Source organism: Macaca mulatta, chromosome 12 (assembly GCF_049350105.2).
Source record: "Macaca mulatta isolate MMU2019108-1 chromosome 12, T2T-MMU8v2.0, whole genome shotgun sequence".
Taxonomy (NCBI): domain Eukaryota; kingdom Metazoa; phylum Chordata; class Mammalia; order Primates; family Cercopithecidae; genus Macaca; species Macaca mulatta.
The window spans coordinates 137,830,772-137,856,989 of NC_133417.1; the positions used below are offsets into that span (position 1 = coordinate 137,830,772).

At 46.0% G+C, this 26,218-nt stretch overlaps 1 protein-coding gene across 4 annotated transcripts in view; it reads left to right on the plus strand.

Annotated features, from left to right (window-relative positions):
• The window catches only part of EIF4E2 (eukaryotic translation initiation factor 4E family member 2), a 32,472-nt gene extending 23,405 nt beyond the window's left edge, over positions 1 to 9,067 (plus strand). For all 4 annotated transcript variants that reach the window (XM_015111257.3, XM_015111258.3, XM_077956492.1 and 1 more), the window contains one exon: positions 6,411 to 9,067. Coding sequence is in view for 2 of the 4 variants with exons in the window: in XM_015111258.3 (XP_014966744.1) it covers positions 6,411 to 6,450 (40 nt within the window). In the remaining 2 variants the exon portion in view is untranslated. The remainder of the gene's footprint in view (positions 1 to 6,410) is intronic.
• The last annotated feature ends 17,151 nt before the right edge of the window (positions 9,068 to 26,218 follow it).

The window sequence follows — 26,218 nt, forward strand, 5'->3', positions numbered from 1 at the left end:
TTTTGATGCTAACATTTCATGATGGTAAACGTGCCACAGATGCTTTTTCTTTTTTGCTCAAATGCCATTTTTAAGCCATCTGGCAATGTCCTATGACTAAAAGGGCATTTCCACAGGCCCCAACATGAGTTACATGAGAGGTATGTCTCCTGTTTGCTGGTGTCATGTGTCAGTTGTGAGGAAACGGTAATATAAATTCAGGGTTTCCGCAATGTCAGTAGTGGGGCTGGATTTCAGGGCTGTGTGCGTAGCAGTTGTTCCAAGCTGTACTTTCACTAGACCAACGCAACTGTACTAGCAGGGAGAGGCACTGAGATACAAAGACTGAGGCAACTAAAGCATTGACTTTGGGAATATTTGTATTTCAGTTAAGAGAGTATCAAGTCCATGTTTGTCTCTGTAGCAGAGGGAGCTGGGTGAATTTATTCTGAATGAGAGGAATGGATGAAAGGCCAATATCTGCATGTGCTGGAGATGACAGCCTTTTCCTGGATATCAAACTGTCCCTGCCACTAACATCCCTAAGAAATAGAGTATTTCTGAAATTGGAACAGAACATGTCAATTGTAATAGCTACCTCAGAATTCCCCCTTCCCAAGAAGGAGATGAGTGCTTTCCAGAAAAGGAGACCTGCATCTCTCACGTGGACTAGAAGAGACAAGATGACACTCTGAGGGACAGCAGCAGGTGGCCAGGGGCCTGAGACATGGGCTGGAAGAGACAAGATGACACTCTGAGGGATAGCAGCAGGTGGCCAGGCCTGAGAGCTCGGGGGTGTAGGTATGATATACAGATAAAACTAGTTGCAGAGTTCTTGCACACACAAGTGATGCCACCCATACCTTTTTTGTCTTGATAGTTTGATTTCTTTATTATAAATTCAGTCTTCTGGTGGTTCAAAATTTAAAAGGATTCTCTTTAAGATGTAGTCAACATTCGTGCCTGGTATCATGGCACATGTCTATTGTCTCAGCTACTTGGAGGCTGTAGTGGGAGGATCACTTGAGTCCAGAAGTTCAAGGCCAGCCTGGGCAACATAGTAAGACCCTGTTTCTAAATATATGTCTGTGTATTTGTGCATATATATAAGTGTCTGTATATATAGTCAACATGGAATTCCAAGAGGTCTGCTAGTATACACAAAGAGGGAGGAAAAAGGTACCAGCTCTAATAGTAGATAAATCATTGATTTGTAAGGTAAAAAATAGTAAATATTTGAAATAAGATATTAAGTTAAATTTTCAGAAGCCAGGTACTATAATGGAGCTATTTTTAAAATACTACCATATTTAATTATTTCTAAGGTTTTTTTTGGCTTTTAATATTTTTTTCAATCCTGTTTCTTCTGTAAGGCTTTTAATATTCTTAAAATTGGGTTGCTTGGCTGGGCGCAGTGGCTCACGCCTATAATCCCAGCACTTTGGGAGGCCAAGGCGGGTGGATCACGAGGTCAAGAGATTGAGACTATCCTGGTCAACATGGTGAAACCCCATCTCTACTAAAAATACAAAAATTAGCTGGGCGTGGTGGCACGCACCTGTTGTCCCAGCTACTCGGGAGGCTGAGGCAGGAGAATCACTTGAACTCAGGAGGCGGAGATTGCAGTGAGCCGAGATCGTGCCACTGTACTCCAGCCTGGCAACAGAGCGAGACTCCATCTCAAAAAAAAAAAAAAAATTGGGGATGCTTAGAGTGAATGTGATTTAAAAGGGTTTTGTCACTGTTTAATGGGCAGTGTTTATTTCTTAAAGTACATAAAATGATGTACCTTTAAAAATTGATGGCATCTGAGGTTCAGTGAAAAGTCTTTAAAATGAAAGTGGAATAGTCAGAATGGAAGAAAACTCAAAATGACTCCCACCCCTCTTGGCAGACACTAATCCCCCAGGAAAAATATCTTTGAATTGCTGTAAAAAGTCATATATTTGCATAATTGCCATTTTGTGGTCTCTTTGTGGCCCCTGTGTCTTTTTTATACAGTGTGGGAGGCAGACGAAGAGAACACTCATGGTTCAGGTATTTTCCTTAAAGCACGGGCTTGGAAGTCCGTGAGGAGTGTTTGAATTTAAACCAAAAATTATTCTGAAAGTGGGGGAGAAAATGAATTTACACAGCAACAACAAAAAATCCCCTCACTTCATTGTCTTAATAGACTTGAAAAGGACTTCATGTTGCATCTCTATTGATTTAACCTCGCTGTAAGTGAAAGAGATGTTCTGAGAAGATATGCATCCCTAGCTTATGTTTGTTGGGACTGCCATTTTAGAGGCCCCTTAACATTTTAGCCCTCTTTCCCTCTCTCCCTTTTCTTTTTCCTCCACACAGATCGGGATCTATAAAGAAATTTGGTAGAAAAACTGCTATTTAAATAATTCTTGATGAATCATAAATACTTTTTCTCAATTTATCTGCTATTTTATGTCATTACATGTGACTGCTAGTATTTTAGGACAATTTCATTTGACTTGCGTTCAAATAAGTATTGTCCTTTTAACTATGACTTCAGTAAAAGTGTCAGTGAGCTGCTAGGAAAGGATTCTGATTACTTAGCTGTCTGGGCTGGTATACACAGAACAGTGAGTCTATATTGTTGGGAAATGAAGTTGGAATAAAATAAAGTTGAAGATGAGAGACTGGAATTTGCCTCACTGAAACTAGAAAAGAGTTTGCAGCTTTACTGAATATGCAGGGAGAGAAGAGGAAGCCAGAACTGGCCTGGGGTGGACAGCTAATGGCCAAAGAATGTTCTCCTGAAGACCGTGTGCGCTTAGGTCTACGGTACCACTCAGAGCCACCCCTCAGAGCCACTCTTCAGAGCAGAGACATAGGTAGCCTTCCTCCTTGGATGACTCCCAGCTTTCACTTGAGAACCCAGAATCACTTAGGTGCCCTTGCCAGGCACCAGCACAGTGGCAGGTAACTCCAAAGAGGCGGGGGCATTCTGAATGACCAATTTGCCCCTCTGTCATCCATTTTCAGGAGTTAATCTCTGCCGTAGCTCATTGTTTTCAGAGTTGGAACTTGTCCATTTCTCTAAAAGTACTAAAAGATGACCATTTTAAGGTAGAGCAGATTGGAAAGCTATTTCAGAGTATTTGGACAACTATTTTCCCCAAGATACCTGGGAATGTGAAGTTGGAAGCCATTCTGAATGGGGCTCTCGGATATTTCTGAGACATCATCAGGACAAAGGAATATCCGGTAGAGAAAGAATTCTATTTTTTTCTTCCAGCATTGTGGGACTGTCAGCTTCTATGTCCTCTTTGGTGTCCTAAGCATAGCCCATGCGCTATCACAGCTTTGCCAGATTACTAGAGGTCCAGCTTTCAGGAGCTCACTGTGGATTTGCTAAATTTTAGTTTGCTTTTAAAAGAACAGAAGCACGTTGTTTTTTAAAGGGTCATCTGTGGCCTCTGCCCCTTCCTGTCTACTTCTCCCTTTCCTGCCTCCTAATCTCTCTGTGCACTGAGCCCAGGGTGAGGGATGTAATGGAGTATCACTTCCCAGCTGGCTTGAGGTGAACACATTCCTCAGACCAAATTTGGCATCAAGCTGTTCTCAACCCACTTTTTTAAAGAAGGCTGGACCAAAGCCATAGGGCCTCACTGCCACCAACCTGTGTTAGTCTGTCACTGTCAGGAGCAGGCTACCCCCACTTGCTGTTCTGTTTTCCTCTTAAATCAAATTGGAAAAGCACAGCTGGATTCTCCTGGCTTTTCCTTTACTCTTCTCCTCCCCTTTTTCACTTTGCAAATAGACCTTAGAATATGATTTCTTAGGTTTTCTGACAATAAAGTGGTCTATAATAACAAAAATATTAAATATCTGAATGAGGCCGGGCGCGGTGGCTCACGCCTGTAATCCCAGCACTTTGGAAGGCCGAGGCGGGCGGATCATGAGGTCAAGAGATCGAGACCATCCTGGCCAACATGGTGAAACCCCGTCTCTACTAAATATACAAAACTTAGCCAGGCGTGGTGGTGCGCGCCTGTAGTTCCAGCTACTTGGGAGGCTGAGGCAGGAGCATTGCTTGAACCCAGGAGGCGGAGGATGCAATGAGCCGAGATTGTACCACTGCACTCCAGCGTGGTGACAGAGTGACACTGCATCTCAAAAAAAAAAAAAAAAAAATCTGAATGAGAAAGTGTTTTTAAAGCTCTCCAGTTTATCTGCTACAGAGAAAGAATTTATTTCTGCCCCACCTAGCATAATAGAGGAATTCTTCCAAAAGATAAGATGACCTGCTTATGGTAATGATTACCCTGAAAATCCTCTTTCCATCACTAAACAGCTGAAAGAGTTGGGGCCAGACACTTGCTTACCATCTCCTTCATTCCAAGATAGATAATTCTCCAAGTCAGCAAATTCTCTGCTCCTACCTTCCCATACCCCTGACTTTCTAGTCTCTCTTTTAATAAGAAGAGCAGAATCCCTACTGATAGACTTCTGGTGTTCAATGATTAGATGGGCATAGAGGTGTCAGTAAAAGGGAAGAAATGGAACACAGCCATCTGTTCCTGTGTAATCACTTTCTTTAGTATTAACTGTAGGTACAAAAAAAAGTGTCTTTTATAATGCATCTCTGTAACACAGCACATTGTCCCTAAGAGAACTCAGAAATAACACACACGCACACAAACACACAAACACACACACACACAGCAGTTGTGCTTGCTTTTCTCTGTGTTATGATCAGGTATGTTCCTTATCCTTTGCTAGCTACTTGTAGCATCTCAGAGGGGTCTATCCTTTTGAAAGGAGTTTTTTTAAAATACCATTGGCCTTTTAAAAAGATGACCACCCTATTAACTTGGTTTTCAACCTTCAGCTCTTTAGTTGAAGATAGTTGAAGTGCTAAGTAGCCATTGATAAATGAACCACACGGTTGTCATGCCAGCTGTAAAATACCAGCGAACTTTTGAGATAGCATCAGTTTATTCCCAGCCTGAGTTCACCTATCCCAGCTCCAGTTTCCCTTCTCAGTTCTTGTCTGCAGTCATTCTCTTTGTGTAGTGGGGGCTGTTGGTCACTGTCAGCTGACCGCCATCATGGAGGAGGATCTGTTAGCCAGTAACAGAAAGAAACTGCTGTTTGGCTGGGCTGAGCATATTCTTTCCTTAGCACATATTTACTCTGAACCAATTGCCATATGTCCCATTAATTATAACAATTTTAAGATAGGTCAGGCTGGGCTTGTAATCTCAGCGCTTTGGGAGACCATGGCCAGAGGGTCACTTGAGCCCAAGAGTTCAAGACCAACCTGGGCAACATAGTGAGATACTATCTCAAAAAAACAAAACAAAACAAAACAAAACAAAGGTCAAAGCCAGAGCTTCTAGAATGTCCCTTTAAAATGAAAGAGAAATAATGACTCCAAAATCCAGGTAAAATTTTCTGACAAATTGAAGTCCAAAGCACTGGGCAAGGGCAGCAACTGGTTGCCTTTAAAGTCCCTGCCAGCCTGAAATGTTGAGACTCAGATGGTGATGGACCTGCTAAGATGTCATTAGATTTCTAGGGTGGGACAGGAAAGGTCACTAGTGGCTGTCCAAGCCTGTCTATATCCAATAAAAGGCAACTAAGAGGACACATATTGGGATCCCCCACATACATAACACGCACACACACACACACGCACACACACACATTGAATAATTAGAACCATGTTTGTAAAGTGAAAGGTACCCAGATTTTACTTCCTGGAATATCCTTTCCTTCTGTAAGCAGCTCTGAGTTTTAAACTGAGGATTCTTATTTGGTTGGTTGTTTTTTGTTGTTGTTGTTGTTCACATAAGACCAGGTGAATCACACAGTGTTTTCAAAAGTGTGTTGTTAGATTAAAAGAAGAAGGGGAGAGAGACAGAATGTCTCCTTCTCAGGCTTCCTCCATCTGCCCAGTTTCTAGTGTGCCCCTTCCACCTCCACTGCCCCAGGTAACCACTGTTGTTGGTTTCCTGTGTAGCCTTGCAAAGTTTGATAATGCATATATGAGCAAATATGAACCTATAACCTTGTTTCCCTACCCCCACTTACACAGAAGGTAGCATACCATGTATACACACTCTACTTTAAGCTATCAGTTTATCTTGGAACCCTTTCCACAGCAGTAGAGAGCTTCCTGTTTTATTTCTATGAATGTGCCCTAGCATTAATATTTAACCAGTCCTCTCTTGATCTGCATTTGAATTGTTTCTAATCTTTTGCTGTTGCAAAAAAATTGAATGGAAGTTTTACAAGGGACTTGGGAGGTGGGTTGCTGTTTTGGCATTAGATTGGCAAGTGAAGAAGGCCCCGGGATATGTCATGGAGACCCCAAGGGCTGATGAGTCAGCTTCCCCCTGTATATATGTGCTTCTATATAGATGATCCTTGTATTGAACACTCTATTTTCTCCCATTTTTTTCTTTCAGGGACAATTCAAGCTTTCGAAATACAAAAATCACATTGTGAAAGTACACAAGCTGGCAATAATCCTTTTCTGTATGTGTGTGTTTGTCCGAAATGGATGGGAGGCCTCCAGCCAGTCCTTCCATTGCTCACTGAAGGGACGTCCCTGAGCTGTGCGCTCCCCTTTTGCACTCATTCCTGGAGGACGGATTCCGCTAGACACCCTCCAGCATCGCTGACTTTATAAGGCGGAAAAACGGAAAACGTGACTTTGTAATAGACAAACATTGTTTTTTAATGGGGTTCCGTGGGGGGCGTTCAGCCTTTCTGTTTGCTGTGTCCTGTCCAGATGCCTCTTGGGCATCCTGTTGTTCTCTTCCCGTGCTGTACGAAGGGTACCATGGCCACGTGTAGATGCCAGAGCTGTTGATGAGAGTTACCAGTATTATGAATGTCTGTGCATCCAGGAAAAGCTTTCTGTTGGAGAGTCCCAGAATAGCTGTAAATGCTCTCTTCTAGCTATGCCATTAAATTATTGGGACACTTTGTTTCTTTCTCTCCCCTCCTCCAAGCCCACCACTTTCTGAAGCTGTGTTACTGATGCGATGACTGTCCAGGATTTTGTATCATCCCCTGCCTTATGCCCTCCAGTCTCCTCTCCTGTGGGACTCTCTCTTTCTTAGGCACAGCTACACTTAGAATTGTAATCCAGTGACTCTTACTGATTTCACTGAGGCAGCTTAGAGGGAATGCCTTAGTAAACTGAACTGGAGCAGAATCTAGTTTGATTAGGAGCTAGATTATAATCTAGGTTCCAAGTACAGAATTTGGAGCTGAGGACAGTGACTGAAATCTTTTCCCATATGAGCAGAGCCTGTGTGTCAGGCCTGTTTCCCGTATGAGCAGAGCCTGTGTGCAAGCCTATTTCTGGCATGTCCCTCATTGAGGAAGGGAAGCAAAAGCTGGTTATTTGCCAGGCCTATTAACACTTAGTATACAAATTCTATCATCCTGAAACTGGGGCATCTGAGGAAAAGGCGACCTTGCTGGATGGCTTTATTTGCATGGCTCTGCCTGTCTGCAGTGGTTGAGTCCTTATCACCTGGTATGTGTATGAGCAAATGTGTGCTGATCGTGATGCCCAGGCAGAAACCTCTTGAAGACTACTGCAGGTATGCTTTAAAAATGACCAGTCACTCATCAGAGAAGCTGGGTGATCTGACTCCCGAAGGACTGAAGTCAGAGAGGTCAAAAGAGCACCTAGGATTCAAATAAATTGAGTCAGAGTCCTATAGCAACCTCCAAGTAGCACTGTCTTATTTGGCTCTTGTGAGCAAAGACTGCAGTACCTTAAATTAAGGCCTCTCTTTAAAACATATCCTTGAAGACTAGGGGATCCTTGGCCACCTGGTCTCAGAGAAATTATATGAGAATAACAGGCATTTCCTTATTGTATTTATATTACTCTCCTCCTACTTTTCCTTTCCTGAACACCCTCTAATTACCACTGTTTTGGGGATGCTTTTTTCCTGAAAGAATGGGGAGTACAGGGGCCAAAAGGGAGGTGCTTCTATTACAGGTCAAGTTAGATAAGATCTAGCAGTGATTTAAACTCCAGGAATATGAAGAGTGCATTCTAGTGTCCAGACAGTTGTGAAGGGCTCGGCAAATGTAAGAGCACCATTGGCTACATGGGGAGCAAAGGCTGTCTTTGAAAACCCCAGGGAGGTCTTCACTTTTGCCTAAACTCAGATTTGCCATGAAAATTCCAAAGAGATCTGATATTTGGATTTGCCCTCCTTTGGGCATCTACCTGACTGTTATGTGTGTGGGGAAGTCAGTGTGTATGTGTACGGCATGCTTAGGAGTGAGTGAGTGGTCAAGCCTACTGGTTAGGTGTGTTGTCCATAGTTTTTCTTTTTTTCTTTTTTTTTTTTTTCAGAGTTTTGAATCTTATGTTTTCTAGAGCTGCTTATGTTTCCCCTTCCTCTTTGTCGTTGTAGTATTTGACAGTTGTCTTTTCCATCCAAAACATACTGCCCTTAGGCTGGTTAGAGCAAGGGGTTATGTCTGTTAGGCAGCATCTTACCCCCAGTGTTCTCCCAGATGTTCTGCCTAACAGGTTTAAGTGGGAGATTAAATAGTCAGTTTATCTAAACCCTCTATTTTTCCAAACTAGCTTGAGAGGTCTTTTCATCTATTTTTACTCCATGGGCTTCTGATATGCTGAGATGTGACATGGTTATGATTATGGTATCACCTGTTATAGAGACAAAGGGAGAAAGGTCTACCAGGGCCAACGTAACCAGAATGTGAGGAGAGTGGAGAGTCGGTCTCCACTTTGCACAGTTGGGGCTGTTCTCCTCTAACCCCTTTGCTGGGTTTTCTGTTTGAAATTGGCCCCTACTCCTCTCCAGAGCTCTGCTTTTTGAATCCTCCTGTTCGTGTGTGTGTGTGTGTGTGTGTGTGTGTGTGTGTGTGTGTGTGTGTTTTCCCTGTGATACTGGCAGTGGCAATAATTTTCCATCCAGAGAGAAGCTTGTGGTCCACAATGCTCGAAGAATGAATTTCCAAGTATTTGCCAGTGGAAATGGAGCAGAGGCTATGACAAGAGTGATTTAGTGTTGCACTTTCAGAGCAATTATCTACTGCAGTAATAAATGGAAAATATCAGCAAGAACCAGGTTGTGGACTTGTTAATACAAGGGAACCGGGGGTATTGTTACTAATTCTACCCTTCAGTGTATGAGTCTCAAGCTTAACTGCATCCCAAAACGAAATATGTGGAATAGTCCAGGCAATGTCAATCTCAATGACACAAATGTATTGTGGAAATATTCTCTAATTGATATTAATCATTGCCACAACTCAATTTACATTTTTATTATCAAAATATAGTTGGTAACTCTCCTTAACTTGGGGTAAGGAATATTGGAATAGAAGAAAGTTTAAAGAATTTGATTTTGACGTAAAAAATCACTCAGCCTAAGCTTGGAATGTTTTTGTTATATTAAGTAGCTTAGCCTAAAGAGGGACACATGGGCATGCCAATGGCTGGTGCCCATGGGAAACACTGAGGGAGAAAAAGGCTTTGCTGAGCCTCAGTTATTGTTGACAAAAGATTTAAAACAATACAGTCTTGAGACTTAGTTTCTGTAGATAGAAATCTCCTCTCTGTGTCTATCAGTCATGGTCCAAATAGGAGATAGAAACCATGCCAGTTCAACAATGTGATAAAAAGAATTACTGACACACTAACCAAAAAAGCAAAAAACCCACACAAGAATGAAGTAGCAATTTCCAGAAGTGCTCTGAGGATGGGTGTTGCTCACCTGGTCCTGGGTCTTTGAGCCCATCATGAAGCTGGTTCTGAGCAGGTCAGAAATGACAACTGGGATCACCTGCAGCGTGGACGCTTCCCTCTACTGGCATCTACTGGAAAAATCCAACAGGATGCCAGCTGGCAAAGCAGAGATGTTTGTGGAGTTCTATCCCTGGTATCACAAAAGCAGAGCTAAAAAGAGCGGGTGTGGAACTGAGAGACAAGAGCTTCCTAACTGGCACAGCCCCTGTTAGCTACTCAGCATCTGCGCACAGCCTTCTACACCTTTGAACTTCTGTCCCACCAGAAAAGCAATTATTTGTGCCCAAGAAGATGTAATTAATTGGAAGCTGTTACCCTCTCTCAAAAATGAGGACATGTAAAGCCCACCAGTCACTGTCAATCTCAGAGCTGTGTTGACTCTTCTAATTCAGTTTCAATCCCTTCTGAATAGAATACAGAACAAGAGAATGGTACCCAAACACTAAAGGGTAAAGTTTACTTCCAGAAAAATTTGCATGAAATGATGAGAGAAGAAAATTTGTGCACATAACAAGCAAGAATATGTACATCAGCCGGGCTCGGTGGCTCATGCCTGTAATCCCAGCACTTTGGGAGGCCGAGGTGGGTGGATCATGAGGTCAGGAGTTCGAGACCAGCCTGGATAATATGGTGAAACCCCGTCTCTACTAAAAATACAAAAATTAGGTGGGTGTGGTGGCGTGCTCCGGTAGCCCCAGCTGCTCAGGAGGCTGAAGCAGGACAATCGCCTGAACCTGGGAGGCAGAGGTTGCAGTGAGCCGAGATAGCGCCACTATACTCCAGCCTGGGCGACAGAGTGAGACTCCATCTCAAAAAAAAAAAAAAAAAAAGAATATGTACATCATCTATAATGATCTTGAGGCTGTCGGTTATGTATCACTTCCTTTTCCACTGCCTATTCTGTATTTTCTTTGCCCTCAGCCAGGATCTCCTCTGGTCAGGATTCTTTTTTGGGTATGATTGATCCAAACCTTTATTCCTAAGGTGTCTGAATTAGTTGTCCTTCCTTTGTTACAGTCTTTTGTTTTTGCTATTTGTAAGAGGGACCCCAGAAAATTATGGGTTCTAGACAGTTCTCCCTGGCCCTGGAATGTAGCAGCGTTTGTTTTCCCTTGGTAATACACCCGAGTCACTAAACCCCTTGTTTGCTTGTTGGTTCAGTGCCTAGAAGGGCCCAAAACAGCAGGTGAGCCTCAGGGTATGATTCAGTGAGCCGTTGTTCCCTGGAAGCGTTCCTCCTTTAAAAACCAAGCCCTCCAAACCAGCAGAACTCCAGCTGAGGGGACAGGTGAGAGGAACCACTCCTACTTCTAGCCCTTGATTCCCGGACCCACGAATCCTGGTTATGGGAGAGACAATCCATGCAAAGCAGAACCTTTGGGGCAGCACCCAAAGGTGGTCTCCCAAGTGGTGCTGTAACAGAGTCTTCACGAGGCTATTTCGCTCTAATGTTTGTCCAGCTGCTTCCTCCTGCTGAGATGTGGTATGACTGATTACCTGGTCACAAGCCCATTGCCTCATTTTCTTTGCTGTGAAATTTGTTTCTTGATTAAAAGCAATATGGAATACTATGCTGGTGAGTAAGGCATTCCATTAGTCCACAGGTGATCATGCTGGGAGAAGCAGGAAACGCAAATTCACATCTAGAATATGCATCTATTTACATGGTTTGCCAAAGGGCAATGGAACTAATCCAGCACCATCCAGTGGAACCTCCAGTTCCTCCAATGGAGCTAATCCAGCATCACCATCACTTTTTTGGAGCTGTGTCCCCCAGCTACCTGGACGGTCCACATTTTTTGTATTTTTCATCTCATGTGATTGCCCATAGGCCCCAGGTCTGCTTTCCCTTGATTGCAGTCTTGTCTGATGTCACTTGAAAGCCTCAGCCAAATCTTGTCCCCCAGGCCTATTTCCATGAGACCTGTAACAGTGAGCTCCCCGTCAAGATCATTTTGACTCAAACAAATATCCTGGGGGGGAAAAAAAAAAAACAAAAAAAAACCTGTCTCCATTCCAACAATTTGTAGAAGTATAGTGCACTGATGGGCCAGCTGCAGGAGAGCAGGGTCCACAGGAGGCCTCTGCAGCCCTCAGAATGTCTGTCCAGCACACCTCCCGTCCAGTGGGCTGGCCAGTGTGGCAGGCAGGATGAGTGGGAGATGAATAGGAAGCTATAGGCTGTTCCCTTGAGGAGCTCGCAGTCCAAAGGGGAGAAGAAGGAATGCAGCAAATAAAGGCAAGAAAGCCTCCAAGAGGATGGGTGGCTCAGGTGTACTCCATGTGGGCCAAGTCCAGTGGGCATGTGACCACCACTCATCTGGACTCCAGAAGTGCAGACATGAGGCCAGTGGGCTTCATGCTGGAGATGTTGCCTATGGATGAGATTAGTATATTTGTAAAGTGTACCATTTATTGAAAACTGCTAGACACTAAAATTACATGCATATTTCATTTAAATCTCACAAGAGCCCTGTGGGTTCCCCATTTCACAAATGAAGAAACAGGCAGAGGTTAAGTAACGCAAAAAGTCACTCCATGTAAGGGCAGAGATGGGATTTGATTTAGAATTCCAGAGCTCTTAAGCCTGTCACACTGATAAGTTATAGCTCACCTAGCCTGCAAGTCATTATTTTGATTGCTGGGAAAGAGGGCTTTGAATCGGATGTAGCTCCAAAATGACTCCTGCTGCCGCAGAGTGATCCTAGTAGATCAGAGGCCCCACCCCACTGGCCAAGGAGCATCAAGAGCCATGAGCAAGGCAGCCTCCCCTGGGGCCCTGGGAACGGCCAAGAGGGCACAGGAGTTTGCCAGCAAGGTGACATTTCTGTCCTTTCCCCTAATCCCACACCCTCCTCCTGACCTGAGTATTGGCCTTACCCTAAATCCATGGCATGTAGATTCCAGGCATCTCTGTTCCCTATTTCCACAACCAGACCATAAATACTCCCTTAAAGTCCCTCTGCCCACTCCCCCCGCCCCCAGCGGTTTTTTTTTGTTTGTTTGTTTGTTTTGTTTTTTTGTTTTTTTGCATTGTTTATGGAGGTCCCTGGTGGGGTTTTGCATCGTTCCCCAGACTGGTCTTGAACTCCTGGCCTCAAGTGATTCTCCTGCCTCAAGCTCCCAAAGCTAGGGTTACAGGCATGAGGCACTGTGCCTGGCCTTATTTTAAAAAAAAATAAATTGAAGGTGAGGTCTTGGTATGTAGCCCAGGCTGTATTTGAGTGATACTCCGGCATCAGCCTCCTGAGTCGCGGGGGTTATAGGCACATGCTGCCATGCCTGGCTCTGCCCAAATTATTCTCTCCACATTTGTCCAGCAGGCCCTGTCAGACCCTCTCCGTGAACTGTATGGGAAGTAAAATTCCCACCCTGAGAGCAAAACTTCCCTTTCTCCATCTCACCCCACCTCTTCCTTGTAGTAAACATAGACAATAGTATTTCACACCAGGGCCTGCCCTCCGTCTTGACGTCTCTGTGAGGCGGCAGGGGAGGAATGCTCAGAGCACCCTCTACCTGCCGTCCTCCACCCTCTCAGGACTCCGAACGGACAGAGAAAGGGGCATCAAGGTCTTCTCCCCTGTGAGCCCAAGAAGGCAGGTAGGTCAATCCAACGTCCCCCTCCAGGTGACCTTCCTCCTGTCCCTGACAAGAGGACTGTTAACATTGATGCCCCAAGAGCCAGAGCCCTGTCCTGTGGCCTCGTGTGTTCTTCTTCGCAGGGTCCCAGCCCCCCAACCCCCCTCAGGATGTTTCCCAGAACGTGGTGAGAGCCCCTGCAGAGGCTGAGCTCATCTGTGGCCGGGCTGGCTGGGTACCACCTAGCACCAGGCTCCTGGAAGGGCTCGGGGGTCCGGCCTCCAACCCCATGCTCTCTGGCTCACAGTGCCCACCATGCCCTGGCTGCAGCCACCCTGGCTGACTCACTGCCAGGCTCCTTTGCTGTCACCAGTTCCACCACAGGTTCACCTCAGCTCACTCCTGCCCCACCCATGGGCAGCACGCACACCTCTGTCTCCTGACCAGTTCTCACTTTATCTCCGAGTGATTTCCAAGACCCTTTTACAGAGGACAGGTGGCTGGTCCCTCCTGTGTGACAGAATGGCCAGAGGCCCTGGGAGGAGACCCTGCTCCTCATCTTAGCGCAGTGCTTTGTGGGAGGCTCAGATGGGCAGCCCAGGTCAGGACTATGACCTTGGAGGGACCCTCCTTCCTTACCACCCCTGGACCTATGCCCTGGCCTCCTTGGACAACTTTACACACACACATCCCCAGTATCTCCCCCACATCTAATCGATGTGCTCCTGCCCCCTGCAACAGCCTTGGCCAGCCCCACCCCATGTCGTGCTCATGCCATTGAGCCTGGCACTGTTGAAGGACCTCACATGCTGCTTCATTGAAAGCCCTGCCATATCAGTTTCGACCAGAGTTCCCAGGGTTCCGCAGATACATCCTTGTTCCCTGCTCTCATGCCATTCATTCCCTGCTGTAGAAGGCCCTCGCTCCACCCTTCACCCTGCCCACCTCCTCCACCCTTCACATACTGCCTCTTCCAGAGAGCCCCTGGTCCCCTCCCGCCCTAATCATGGGCACCTCCTATGTTCCCACAGCACTGGGCCCAAGAGATTGGAACCGCAGGTGTCCTTGTCTGTTCTGGCTGCTGGGGTAGGTTCCAAGAAGTTAGGGAGCACACCTTCCTCATCTCTGAACAGGCCTGGCATGGATGCTGGCTGCTGAGAAATTCCTGCCAAACAGATTTATAATATGCCTTAGTCATCGTGTGCTGTTCCACCTAGCACTGCTTCTCACTGAATAACTCATCTCACAGCAAATGAAGTGCAGCAGTGGGCTTGAAGGAAACCTAAATATTTCTCTCTAAAATACTGAGTATTACATAAGCGTAAAACACTACATAAATATACTAATTAAAATACTGCCGGTCGGGCGCAGTGGCTCACACCTGTAATCCTGGTACTTTGGGAGGCCGAGGCAGGCAGATCACCTGAGCTCAGGCATTTAAAACCAGCCTGGCCAACATAGCCAGGCTCTACTAAAATACCAAAATTAGCCGGACATGGTGGCTCACGCCTGTAATCCCAGCTACTTGGGAGGCTGAGGCAGAAGAATCACCTGAACCCGGGAGGTGGAGGTTGCAATAGCCGAGATCGTGCCACTGCACTCCAGCCTGGGCTACAGAGTGAGACTCCACCTCTAAATAAATAAATAAATAAATAAATAAATAAATAAATAAATAAATAAATAAAATAACAAATAAATAAATAATAAAACGCTGTGATTGTTGGGCTGAAGAAGGCTAAATGCAGGGGGGCACTCAGCCTTTCCCTCTGCTTCCCTGATGGCAGGACAGCAACTCACAAAGACAAGAGATCCTTCTACCTCCCCTCCAGCTTTCCTGTGTAAAAGCAGAGATGGAAAATTTCCTCAAACAACTCACTCATCAACTCAGAGATGGTGCCAATGGGACCAGGGAAATTTGGGAGCTAACTTTACTCTCTTCCCAGAGTTTTCCTGCTTTTGCAAGACTCTCCTTTGTCATGTCAACACTCTACGATTTATGGCTGATTTATGGCTTTTCGCTGGGCGCGGTGGCTCACGCCTGTAATCCCAGCACTTTGGGAGGCCGAGGTGGGTGGATCATGAGGTCAGGAGATCGCGACGTCTCTACTAAAAATACAAAAAATCAGCCAGGCGTGGTGGCGGGCATCTGTAGTCCCAGCTACTCTGTAGTCCCAGGCAGAGGCAAGAGAATGGCGTGAACCCCGGAGGCAGAGCTTGCAGTGAGCCGAGATCACGCCACTGCACTCCAGCCTGGGTGACAGAGCAAGACTCCGTCTCAAAAATAAAATAAAATAAAATAATAAAATTAAAATAAAATAAAATATTTATGGCTTTTTGATAAAATACTATGTCAGGCAGAGCTTCAAGCCACTGCCTTGAGAGCTACACCTTTCAACTGAGGCTCCTCCCACGTGATGTAAACTGTGCACATTAACATAAAAATGGCTTTTCTCTTGTTAATCTATCTTTTGTTACAGAAGGCTTGTTCCAGCTATCAACTTATGAAGGTAGAGGGAAATTACATGTTCTTCCCTCAGGCTCATGTTTATGGAGGTCCCTGGTCTTACTGGTACCCCATCATCCTAAAGCGGGAATGTGAGAGCTGCTGACCTCTATGATTGAGGTTTGTTCACTGATAATAAATCATTGCTATTTGTAGCATTTCACAGATCATTTGCTTGCATTTGCCAGGGGTGTGTGTGTGTGTGTGTGTGTGTGTGTACATATTATATTTATATATATATATATATATATATATATATATATATATTTTTTTTTTTAACATAGCCTTGCTCTGTCCCCCAGGCTGCAGTACAGTGGTACCACCTTTGCCCACTGCAGTCTCCACCTCTTGGGTTTAAGGGATCCTCCCACTTCAGCCTCTGGAGCAGCTGGGATTACAAGCGCACACCACCACACTCAGCTAATTTTGTATTTTTTGTAGAGATGAGGCCTCACTACGTCGCCCAGGCTGGTCTTGAACCTCCTGCGCTCAAGTAATCCTCCCACCTCAGCCTCCCCAAGAGCTGGGATTACGGGTGTGAGCCACCATGCCTGGCTTTATAATCTTATTATCTTCAAATTATGAAGGTTTTACTTTCTCCTTTCCAACTTTCCTATCTGTTTTCTTTGCCTTACTTCATTGTGTTGGTTAGCACCTCCAGTACATTGTTGATTCACGCTGGTAACAGTGGTCGTGCTGTCTTGTTCCTAACTTGATGGGAATGCCTCTAGGATTAAATTAAATCCCATTAAATATGATGCTGGTTTTGGAGCTGAAATGTATTCTGTCCTGTTAAAGAAGAGAAGAGCCAGGCATGGTGCCTCACACCGGTAATCCCAGCACTTTAGGAGGCTGAGGTGGGCAGATCACGAGGTCAGGAGTTCGAGACCAGCCTGGCCAACATGGTGAAACCCCATCTCTACTAAAAAAATACAAAAATTAGCTGGGCATGGTGGCGCATGCCTGTAATCCTAGCTACTCGGGAGACTGAGGCAGGAGAATCGCTTGAACCCGGGAGGTGGAGGTTGCGGTGAGCCGAGGTCCCGCCATTACACTCCAGCCTGGGCAACAAGACAGAAACTCTGTCTCAAAAAAAAAAAAAAAAAAAAAAAAAGAGAAGAAGAAGAGAAGGTTTAAAAGTTGTATGGGAGAGTATATGGATGTACCATCTTTTTGTAACCTAATTTTTCTTAAGAGATGAGGTTGAGGTCTCTCTAATGTTGCCCAGGCTGGAGTACAGTGGCTATTCACAGACATGATCACCGTGCACTACAGCATTGAACTCCCAGGCTCTAGCAATATTCCTACCTCAGTCTCCCAAGTAACTAGGATTACATGGGTTCCCCTTTGTGCTTGGTCCCATCTACTGATTTCATGAACATTTCGATTATTTCCAGTATTTTGCTGAAAGAAGTGAATAGCTTTGTATATATACCCATTATTTTGCATGTGTGGAACCATATTTGTAGGATCAGTTCTAGAACTTGAATTGTTGGCCTGTGTGGTGGTTAATTTTGTGTGTTAACTTGACTGGGCCAAGGGATGACCACATAGCTGGTAAAGCATGATTTCTGGGTGTGTCTGTGAGGATGTTTCTGGAGGAGATGAAGATTAGAGTTGATACACTAAGTAAAGATTCACCCTCACCAGTGTAGATGGGCATCATCCATCCATTGAGAGCTGAACAGAACAAAAAGGCAGAGTAGGGGCAAACTTGCTTTCTCTTCTTGAACTGGGACATCCATCTTCTCCTGCCCTCCAACACTGGAGCTCCTGGTTCTCAGGCTTTAAGACTCAGACTGCATTTCCCAGGCCCTCCAGCTTGCAGATGGTAGATGGTACGATTTCTCAGCCTCCATAATCACCTGAACCAATTCCCATAATAAGTCTCCTCATATATATACATATAGGTTGGCTCAAAGAGTACATGATATTTGATTTGATAAATATTGTGAAATTGCTCCCCAGGTTACACCCTCACCAGCAATGCATGTGTTTTGTCTCAGCCCCACAGATAGAATATATTATAAAATTTAGATTTTTGCTAATCTGATAGGTAAAAAATGGTATTTCAATGTCATTCTTTGTGTGAGTGAGATTGAGTTTCTTTTCATATATTTAAGGAGAATTTGTGTTGGGTTTTCTGTTCATAACTTGACCATTTTTCTATTGAGTTGATGGTCTTTTTCTTATTGACTAACAGGGGTTTTTTATATATTAAGGAGATTATCCCTTTGTTTGTAATATTAGCTTGACCAGAGCAGGAACCAACACAATTGAATGAGGAGTCCAGGATGGCTTACCCAGTATTGTAGGATGAGGCCTTTACCGTGCTGGTGGCTAAGGGTGGGCAAGAGAGTCAAAGATGAGTTGTATCTGAACAGGAAAACCTGTTGTTACGCAGACAAGCTTGACTCTAAAGTGGCTGCCTAGATAACTTATTTTGGAGCCTCCAGGATATAAGCAGCCCAGGTACCAAGAGGGTGATGCAAGCATTTTGCCTCTCCTCCTAGTGGGAGGAGTTCCAGCTGCCTTCTACTGGTGGGGACTGCTGACCTGTCCAGCTCCACTGTCTCTTGTCCCTCTGGACTGGGTGAATGAGGATTCTGGACGTGAATTGTTGATTTGCTTAGTTCTCTCCTCTGTTTAATGGTCATTGTCTTCTACAGACAGTCCTTTGCTCTGGTCTGTTGGGGTGTTGGGTGATTTTATTTGCTCTCCTTGAAATCGCTGACCAGCAGCACTGCAGGTGTTCTTTCCAAGCTTGTCTTGTTTCGCCCAACGTGTTTTTACATCCAAAGTCTTGTTGCTGTGTATTTGAATGAATCAGTCTTTCTTTTTATGACTTCTGGAGATTGACTCATACTTGAAACCCCTTTCCTATAAAACCTCGATCTATTTATAGAGAAGACTAAAGGTTTGAAAGAGCCGTAGGGCAGGGGGTGGGGAGATGGAAACCCACGACACCTGCACACGAGAATGCTCGGGGAGTGCCGAGGACATGGATTCATGGCTCAAACCAGGAAGGAACTAATCCAGTCTGGATCCCCAGGTTCAGGAATTGGCAGAGCTGGTGGGCTGGAGACAGAGGGCACAAGCTGAAGAAGGCCCCTGTCACGGTACCTGAAGTGATTGACCAAGGGGCCTCAACAGGCGAGGGAGGTGAGTTATGGCAGAGTAACAGGGAGGGTTAGGGGTTCTGGGGGCCCTAGTGAGGCAAACAGCAGGTAGCATAAGAGTCAGAGAAGAAGACAAGTAGAAGGAAAGTCATTCCAGAAAGAGCAATTTCAGGTGATGGCAAAGGCCAGAGGGCAAACACGGGAGAGGGCGGCTGGTAGGCCGGATGCTTTGGACCAAGGAACCACGAAGGCGGGGAGGTGTGGGTCTGGGATGTCTCCCGGGATGATGACATGTTGAAGATCAAAGAAAGACCAAAGCCAGGGGTAAAGCCTGCCTTCACCATCCCTTAGCTCAGTACATCTTAGTCCTGATTGTGCCTTATAATCAGCAGGGTCTGGACCCGGCCCCCATGATTCCAGTGTCAGCTGCAGTTATAAATTGCTGTCCTAACTTATGTCGCTGTTAAACTTTCCACTGAAGTAAGGAGCATGAATTAAATGCAAGAGACCCTGTCAGTTCATCGTAGGCCTAACCACATGGACTTCCTAGCCTTTTCCTGGTGCCTCAATAATGACAGGGCAGCACAGTGCAGGTGTGGTGCTAACAGCCCAGACCCGATTTCCTAGTCCCGGCTCTGTTTCTGCTTCGGTAAGATCACTTGCAGCCTCAGGGCAGATCCAGGATGAGCTTGGGCGCAGAAGGGTCCTCTGGCAGCACATCAGCTCATCTTGATGAGTCCAATGTCAAGCAGCAAAATGTCTGCCAGGTCAAGGGTACATGGAGATGAAAGACTCTGAAGTCATCAGGGATAATTGCCATTTACTGTAGCCTCCCAGCAACCTACAACATTTACTACCACCACCACAGAGCCTTCAAAATTACACGAGACTAGAATGAACCATGTAATGCTGGATCAGAGTAGGACATAGCCTACAATCATGTTTAATAGACACACAGACAGATAGATACAGACATATAGATATGTGTGTATATGTGGGTTAATATAGGTAGACGTATTCCCTAGATTTGTCCTCTGAGACAGACTGGAGGCAGTGACACCCAGTAGCAATGAGTACACCTTACACCCAGATCTTGAGACAGGGTCTCTCTCGCTCTGTCACCCAGGCTGGAGTGCAGTGGCGTCACTGCAACCTCTGCTTCCTGGACTCAAGTGATTCTCCTGCCGCAGCCTCCCAAGTAGCTGAAACTACAAGCACACGCCACCGTGCCTGGCTAATTTTTGTATTTTTTGTAGAGACGGTGTTTTGCCATGCTACCCTGGCTGGTCTTGAACTCCTGAGCTCAGGTGATCTGCCTGCCTCAGCTTCCCAAAGCGCTGGGATTACAGGCATGAGCCACTGCACCTGGCCCTAGATCTTGATTTCTAAATACAGTTATCCAGAACAAGGAACCAGCCTCCTTGGTGAAACAGCTGATTATAGGGCTGGGCAGGAAAAATATAAGATAAGCCTGGAACAGTTTATAGAGCCGGAAAGTTAAGGAGTACTAAAAACAAGGCCCAGTGCAGTGGCTCACGCCTGTAATCCCAGCACTTTGGGAGCCCAAAATGGGCAGATCACTTGAGGTGAGGAGTTCGAGACCAGCCTGGTCAACATGGTGAAACCCTGTCTCTACTAAAAATACAAAAATGAGCTCGGTGTAGGTGGCATGCGCCTGTAATCCCAGCTACTCCAGAGGCTGAGGCAGAAGAATCGCTTGAACCCGGGAGGCAGAGAGGTTACAGTGACCGAGATTGCGCCGCTGCACTCCAGCCTGGGCGACAGAGTGAGACTGTGTCTCAAAAAGAAGAAGAAGAAGGAGAAGGAGAAGAAGAAGGAGGAAGAGGAGGAAGAGAAAGAGGCAGAGGAAGAGGAAGAGGCAGAGGCAGAGGAAGAGCTAAAAACAAAAACAAACCAGCAAAGAAACCACATCAATGGGACACAGGAACCAACTGAAAGTGCTGAACGGCCAAAGTTGAAACAATTGAGCAACAAAATAAAAGGTGGTATTGGATTGTAGCCCAAAGCATAAAATAAATGTCTTTGAATGTATACTGATATAAAATAAATAAACAAAGAGGAAGAGTAGACAAATCGTCTGTGGAGAATTCTAAATACTGTGTGGAGTAACTTCATTCCTTCAGTGTTGGCTGCATTCAGTGACTCCCTTCCAGCGAGTGCAGTGTGGAAAGGAGATCCCCAGTTTAAAGCTGAGAATGGAGAAATCCGAGCAATCCTGCCTCAGCCAGATGGCCAGGTCAGCAGTGACAGGGAAAAGTCATGTCGTGGTGTGTACCCTTGACACGGTGTGATGAGGGGAGCACTTGACTTTCATGGTCTTCTTTCTAAACACGCCCAACCCCAGTCTAATCATGAGAAAAACATTAGATGAATTCCAGCAGCGAGAAAGACGTTCTATAGAACACTGACTGTACTCCTCAAAGCTCGAGCAGCCATTGCAAACAAGGAAAGTCTGAGAAACTGTCCCAGCCAGGAAGAGCCTCCGAAGACAGGACAACTGGGTGTCATGTGGTATCTGGATGGGACCCTGGAGCAGAAAAAGGACATCAGGTAATAACTAAGGAAATCTGAATGAAGTATGGACTTTTTTTTTTTTTTTTTTTAAGAGACAGGGGTCTCACTATGTTGCTCAGGCTGGAGTGCAGTGGCTATTCCAGGCGTGATTATAGCACACTATAGTCTCAGATTGTTGGTCTAATGGGATCCTCCAGCCTCAGCCTCCTGAGTAGCTGGGACTACAGATGCATGCCACCACACCTGGCTCAGAACACTTATTTTATTTATTTATTTATGAGAGGGAGTCTCACTCTGTCGCCCAGGCTGGAGTGCAGTGGCGTGATGTTGGCTCACTGCAACTCTCGCCTCCCAGGCTCAAGCGATTCTCCTGCCTCAGCCTTCCGAGTAGTTGGGATTACAGATGCACGCCATCATGCCTGGCTAATTTGTGTGTTTTTTTAGTAAAGACTGGGTTTCACCATGTTGGCCAGGCTGGTCTCAAACTCCCGATCTCAGGTGATACCCCGGCTTTGGCCTCCCAAAGTGCTGGGATTACAGGCCTGAGCCACTGTGCCCGGCCAGAACACCTTATTAATGTTACAGGCAAGATCTGCAAATGAATGCTAAAAATAGTGAGCAAAACTTCAAGGAGAAACAGGATATTTCCCATAACCCCCAAGTATCTCTCCTGAAAATATTTCTAATTACAGTGATGGTTTGAATGTATGTTTACAAATATTTGATATTCCTCATTCCAGGAGAGGGAGCTTAGTTCCCCTCCCCTTAAATATGTGCTTCTGGGTTAGTGACTTGCTTCTAATGAATGAGAGCAGAAAGAGAAAAGCAGTAATTTAATAGTGGAGGAAACTGGCAGACACCACCTTCGCCAAGTGGTCAAAGTCAACAGCGTCATTGAGGCATGTTGACATGGCATGCCTTGGGAGGATGTGCCGAGAGAGGCAGTCACCTGTGAAGTCTTCTTCCCCCAAATCCATCACCTTAGTCTACTCATGAGACAATGTCAGACAAACCCGCACCAAGGGACATTCTACAAAACACCAAAATACCTGACCAGCACTATTCAAAAGTGTGAACATCATAAAAGACAAGGAAAGACCTGGAAACTGTCACAGATGAGTGAGGAGAACTGATGACTATCATCTGGAATCTTGGATAGGATTCTGGAACAGAAGAAGCTCAACCAGGGAAATCGGAATAAAGTCTGAAGTTTAGTTAGCAGTAGTGTACCAAAGCTAATTTCTTAGTTTTGATCAATGTGCCATATTTAGGCAAAGTGTTAACATTAGGGGAAGCAGGGTGAAGGGTACATGGGAACTCTGTGTACTGTCTTAGCAACTCTTGTGTAAATCTAAAATAATAATAATAATTATTATTATTATTATTTTTTTTTTTTGAGACGGAGTCTTGCTCTGTCGCCGAGACTGGAGTGCAGTGGCCGGATCTCGGCTCACTGCAAGCTCCGCCTCCCGGGTTTACGCCATTCTCCTGCCTCAGCCTCCCGAGTAGCTGGGACTACAGGCACCCGCCACCTCGCCCGGCTATTTTTTTGTATTTTTTACTAGAGACGGGGTTTCACCGGGTTAGCCAGGATGGTCTCGATCTCCTGACCTCGTGATCCGCCCGTCTCGGCCTCCCAAAGTGCTGGGATTACAGGCTTGAGCCACCGCGCCCGGCCCTAAAATTATTTTAAAATAAAAGTTCAAGTTAGACCCCTTGGCTCCTGCCTGTAATCCCAGCTCCTCTGGAGGCCAAGACAGGAGGATCACTTGAGCCCAGGAGTTTGAGACCACCCTGGGCAACATAGCAAGACCTCATCTCTTAGAAATTTTATTAAAATTAGCCAGGCATAGTGGTGTGTGGCTCTAGTCCCAGCTACTCAGGAGGCTGAGGTGGGAAGGTTGTTTGAGCCCAGGAATTTGAGGCTGCAGTGAGCTATGATCATGCCCCTGCACTCCAGCCTAGGCAACAGATCAAGACCCCATCTCTAAACAAATAAATGAATTACATTAAATTAAAGTACAGCCAGGCGCAGTGGCTCACGCCTGTAATCCCAGCACTTTGGGAGGCCAAGGTGGGTGGATCATGAGGTCAGAAGATTGAGACCATCCTGGCTAACATGGTGAAACCCTGTCTCTACTAAAAATACAAAAAATTAGCCGGGCATGGTGGCACGTACCTGTAGTCCCAGCTACTAGGGAGGCTGAGGCAGGAGAATCGCTTGAACCTGGGAGGCAGAGGCTGCAGTGAGCTGAGATCATGCCACTGCACTCCAGCCTGGGTGACAGAGCAAGACTCAGTCTCAAAAAAATAAAAAATAAAAAAGTACATTCCTATGAGGCCTGATAGGATCCCCCATTCCCTGATCTGTGGCAGGGTGCACACCAAGCAGGAGGAGAAGCGGTGGGATCCAAAGTGTCAGGTGGTGAAGAGAGGGACCCCACAGAGGAGGTGAGCAGTCCCACGAGTGGAAGGCATGGCCTACTTTGCCCATAGGGAACCCCTCTCAACCCCCCACCTTGGGTGTGCTCTGGGTGGTCCACACATGACAGGTGGTAAGAGTCCAAAATAAGGCGGGAACTGCCTCCAGCTGTGGGTCACTGGTGAGCCACAGCTAATGGTCAGACTGTCCCCTCTCAGGTTAAGGACATGCTAAGGTGGTGACAGGTCAACCAAATCATGGAAAAAAAGTTCGAAAAAAGGCACCACACCAAGCCTAGGCTGACTCTCTAGGACAAGTATTGTTAAGATGCCAGTCCAGAATGAGCTGAGGCTTGCAAAAACCACCAAGAGCAGTACTGTATCTTTTAATTGATGATCAGAGCATAAAAGAACAAGAGGCAATTGATGGGAGATTACTACAAGCAGAGAGATTGCCTTCCCTGTTGGAAAATGGGTCATCAGTGTGGAAAGGGTGGGCTGCTCAGCATGGGTGCAGACGAGAAGCCATGCCTGGGAAATCATGGGTCCCAGCACTAACCCAGGTGGGAAAAGCTACACCCAATTCTCCAGAAGCGGGGAGGGGGTATCAGCTGCCTCTCCAGGGGCTGCTGCTCAGTGTGCTCCAGAGGAAGAGCTGAGGTCTGGGAGGCGCCCCCCAGTACCGCCCACAGCACGGCTGAGGCCCTGAAACCCTCCAGCCCTGAGAAGGGAATACTGCCAGAGGAATAGTTTCAAATATCTAAATGATCAATCATGGAAAATGGCCTTGTGTGTGGAACTAGCACCTCTGGGTAGAAGTTACAGTGATGAGGCTTTAGGTTTAAGAAAAGCTCCCTGACCATTTGAGCTGTCTAAAAATGGAGTGGCTGGCTCAGCCGCTGCAGGTGAAGAAGCAGAGCCCGGAAGGCCACCTGTTCGGGGGTTTGCTGAGATGCCAGTAGTAGACCCAAGGGTAGGTCAGATGACCTTTAAGGCCCCATTCAGTCAGGAGATCTGAGGGTCTCAGAACTGAGCCTGGAGGGAGCTTAACAGCCCCTCTCCAGCAGCCACCCCAGCCCTGGGAATGCAGTGGTGTCAAAGGGGCTATTGCAGCTGGTGAATGAGGCCCTGGCACCAGTGGCAACCTGGCAGACTGCCGGTTTGGCCCGGAAGGTGCTAAAGATCCCAGCTCTGAGCCCCTGGCCTCCTGGGAAATGTGAGCAGCTTATGGATAAAAGGATAGCTCTGTCTAGCTTCCCAGATCGCAGCTGCCAGGATGGGGCCGAAAGGGGTGATTTGACCCTCCACAAGCTAGACAGGAAATCCCTCAAGACCCTGGTCAACATGAAGGGACATCAGATCCCAGCAGCTCCTGCACCTGTCACGCCCCTGCCCTCTCTCCCAGGACCCAGGACTCCAGCTAAGCACCTCCTGCGGCTGCCATCCTTCTGCAGCCCCCTCCCCCAGGCTGCCCCATGCCTTGCCCCCTCCCATGGAATGTCCTGCTCTACTCACTTTCCCACCTCACCAGGTCGCCCCAGCGCCGGCGTTCAATGCCTCCTCTCCCTGCAAAACTTTTTTTTTTAAGATGGAGTCTTGCTCTGTTGCCTAGGCTGGAGTGCAGTGGGGCAATCTTGGCTCACTGCAACCTCCACCTCCCAATTCAAGTGATTCTCCTGTCTCAGCCTCCTGAGTAGCTGTGATTACAGGCGCGCACCACAACGCCCAGCTAATTTTTTTTATTTTTAGTAGAGATGGGGTTTCGCCATGTTGGCCAGGCTGGTCTCAAACTCCTGACCTCAGATGATCTGCCCACCTCAGCCTCCCGAAGTGCTAGGATTACAGGCATGAGCCACCGCACCTGGCCAACTTTTTTTTTCTTTCTAAATGAAGGACGTTTTTCCTATTTCAAAAACAAGACAAAAATTAGACAAATTAAAAATTAGACAAACTAAAAATTAGACAAACTATGATACATTCATACAATGGAATATTATTCAGTGATTAAAAAGAAATGAGCTATCAAGCTATAAGAGGATGGGGAGGAAATGTAAATGCATAATGCTAAGTAAAAAAAGCCAATCTGAAACAGCCCCATACTGTATAACTCCAACTGTGACATTCTGGAAAAGGCAAAACTACGGAGACACTATGATCAAGTGGTTGCTGGAAATTGGGGAGAGGGAAAGAGAGAGATGAATAAGTAAAGCACCAGATTTTTAGGGCAGTGAAACTATTCTGTATGCGACTGTAAGGGTGGGTACATGGCATTGTCCATTTCTCAAAACTTACAGAATGTACAACGCAAGC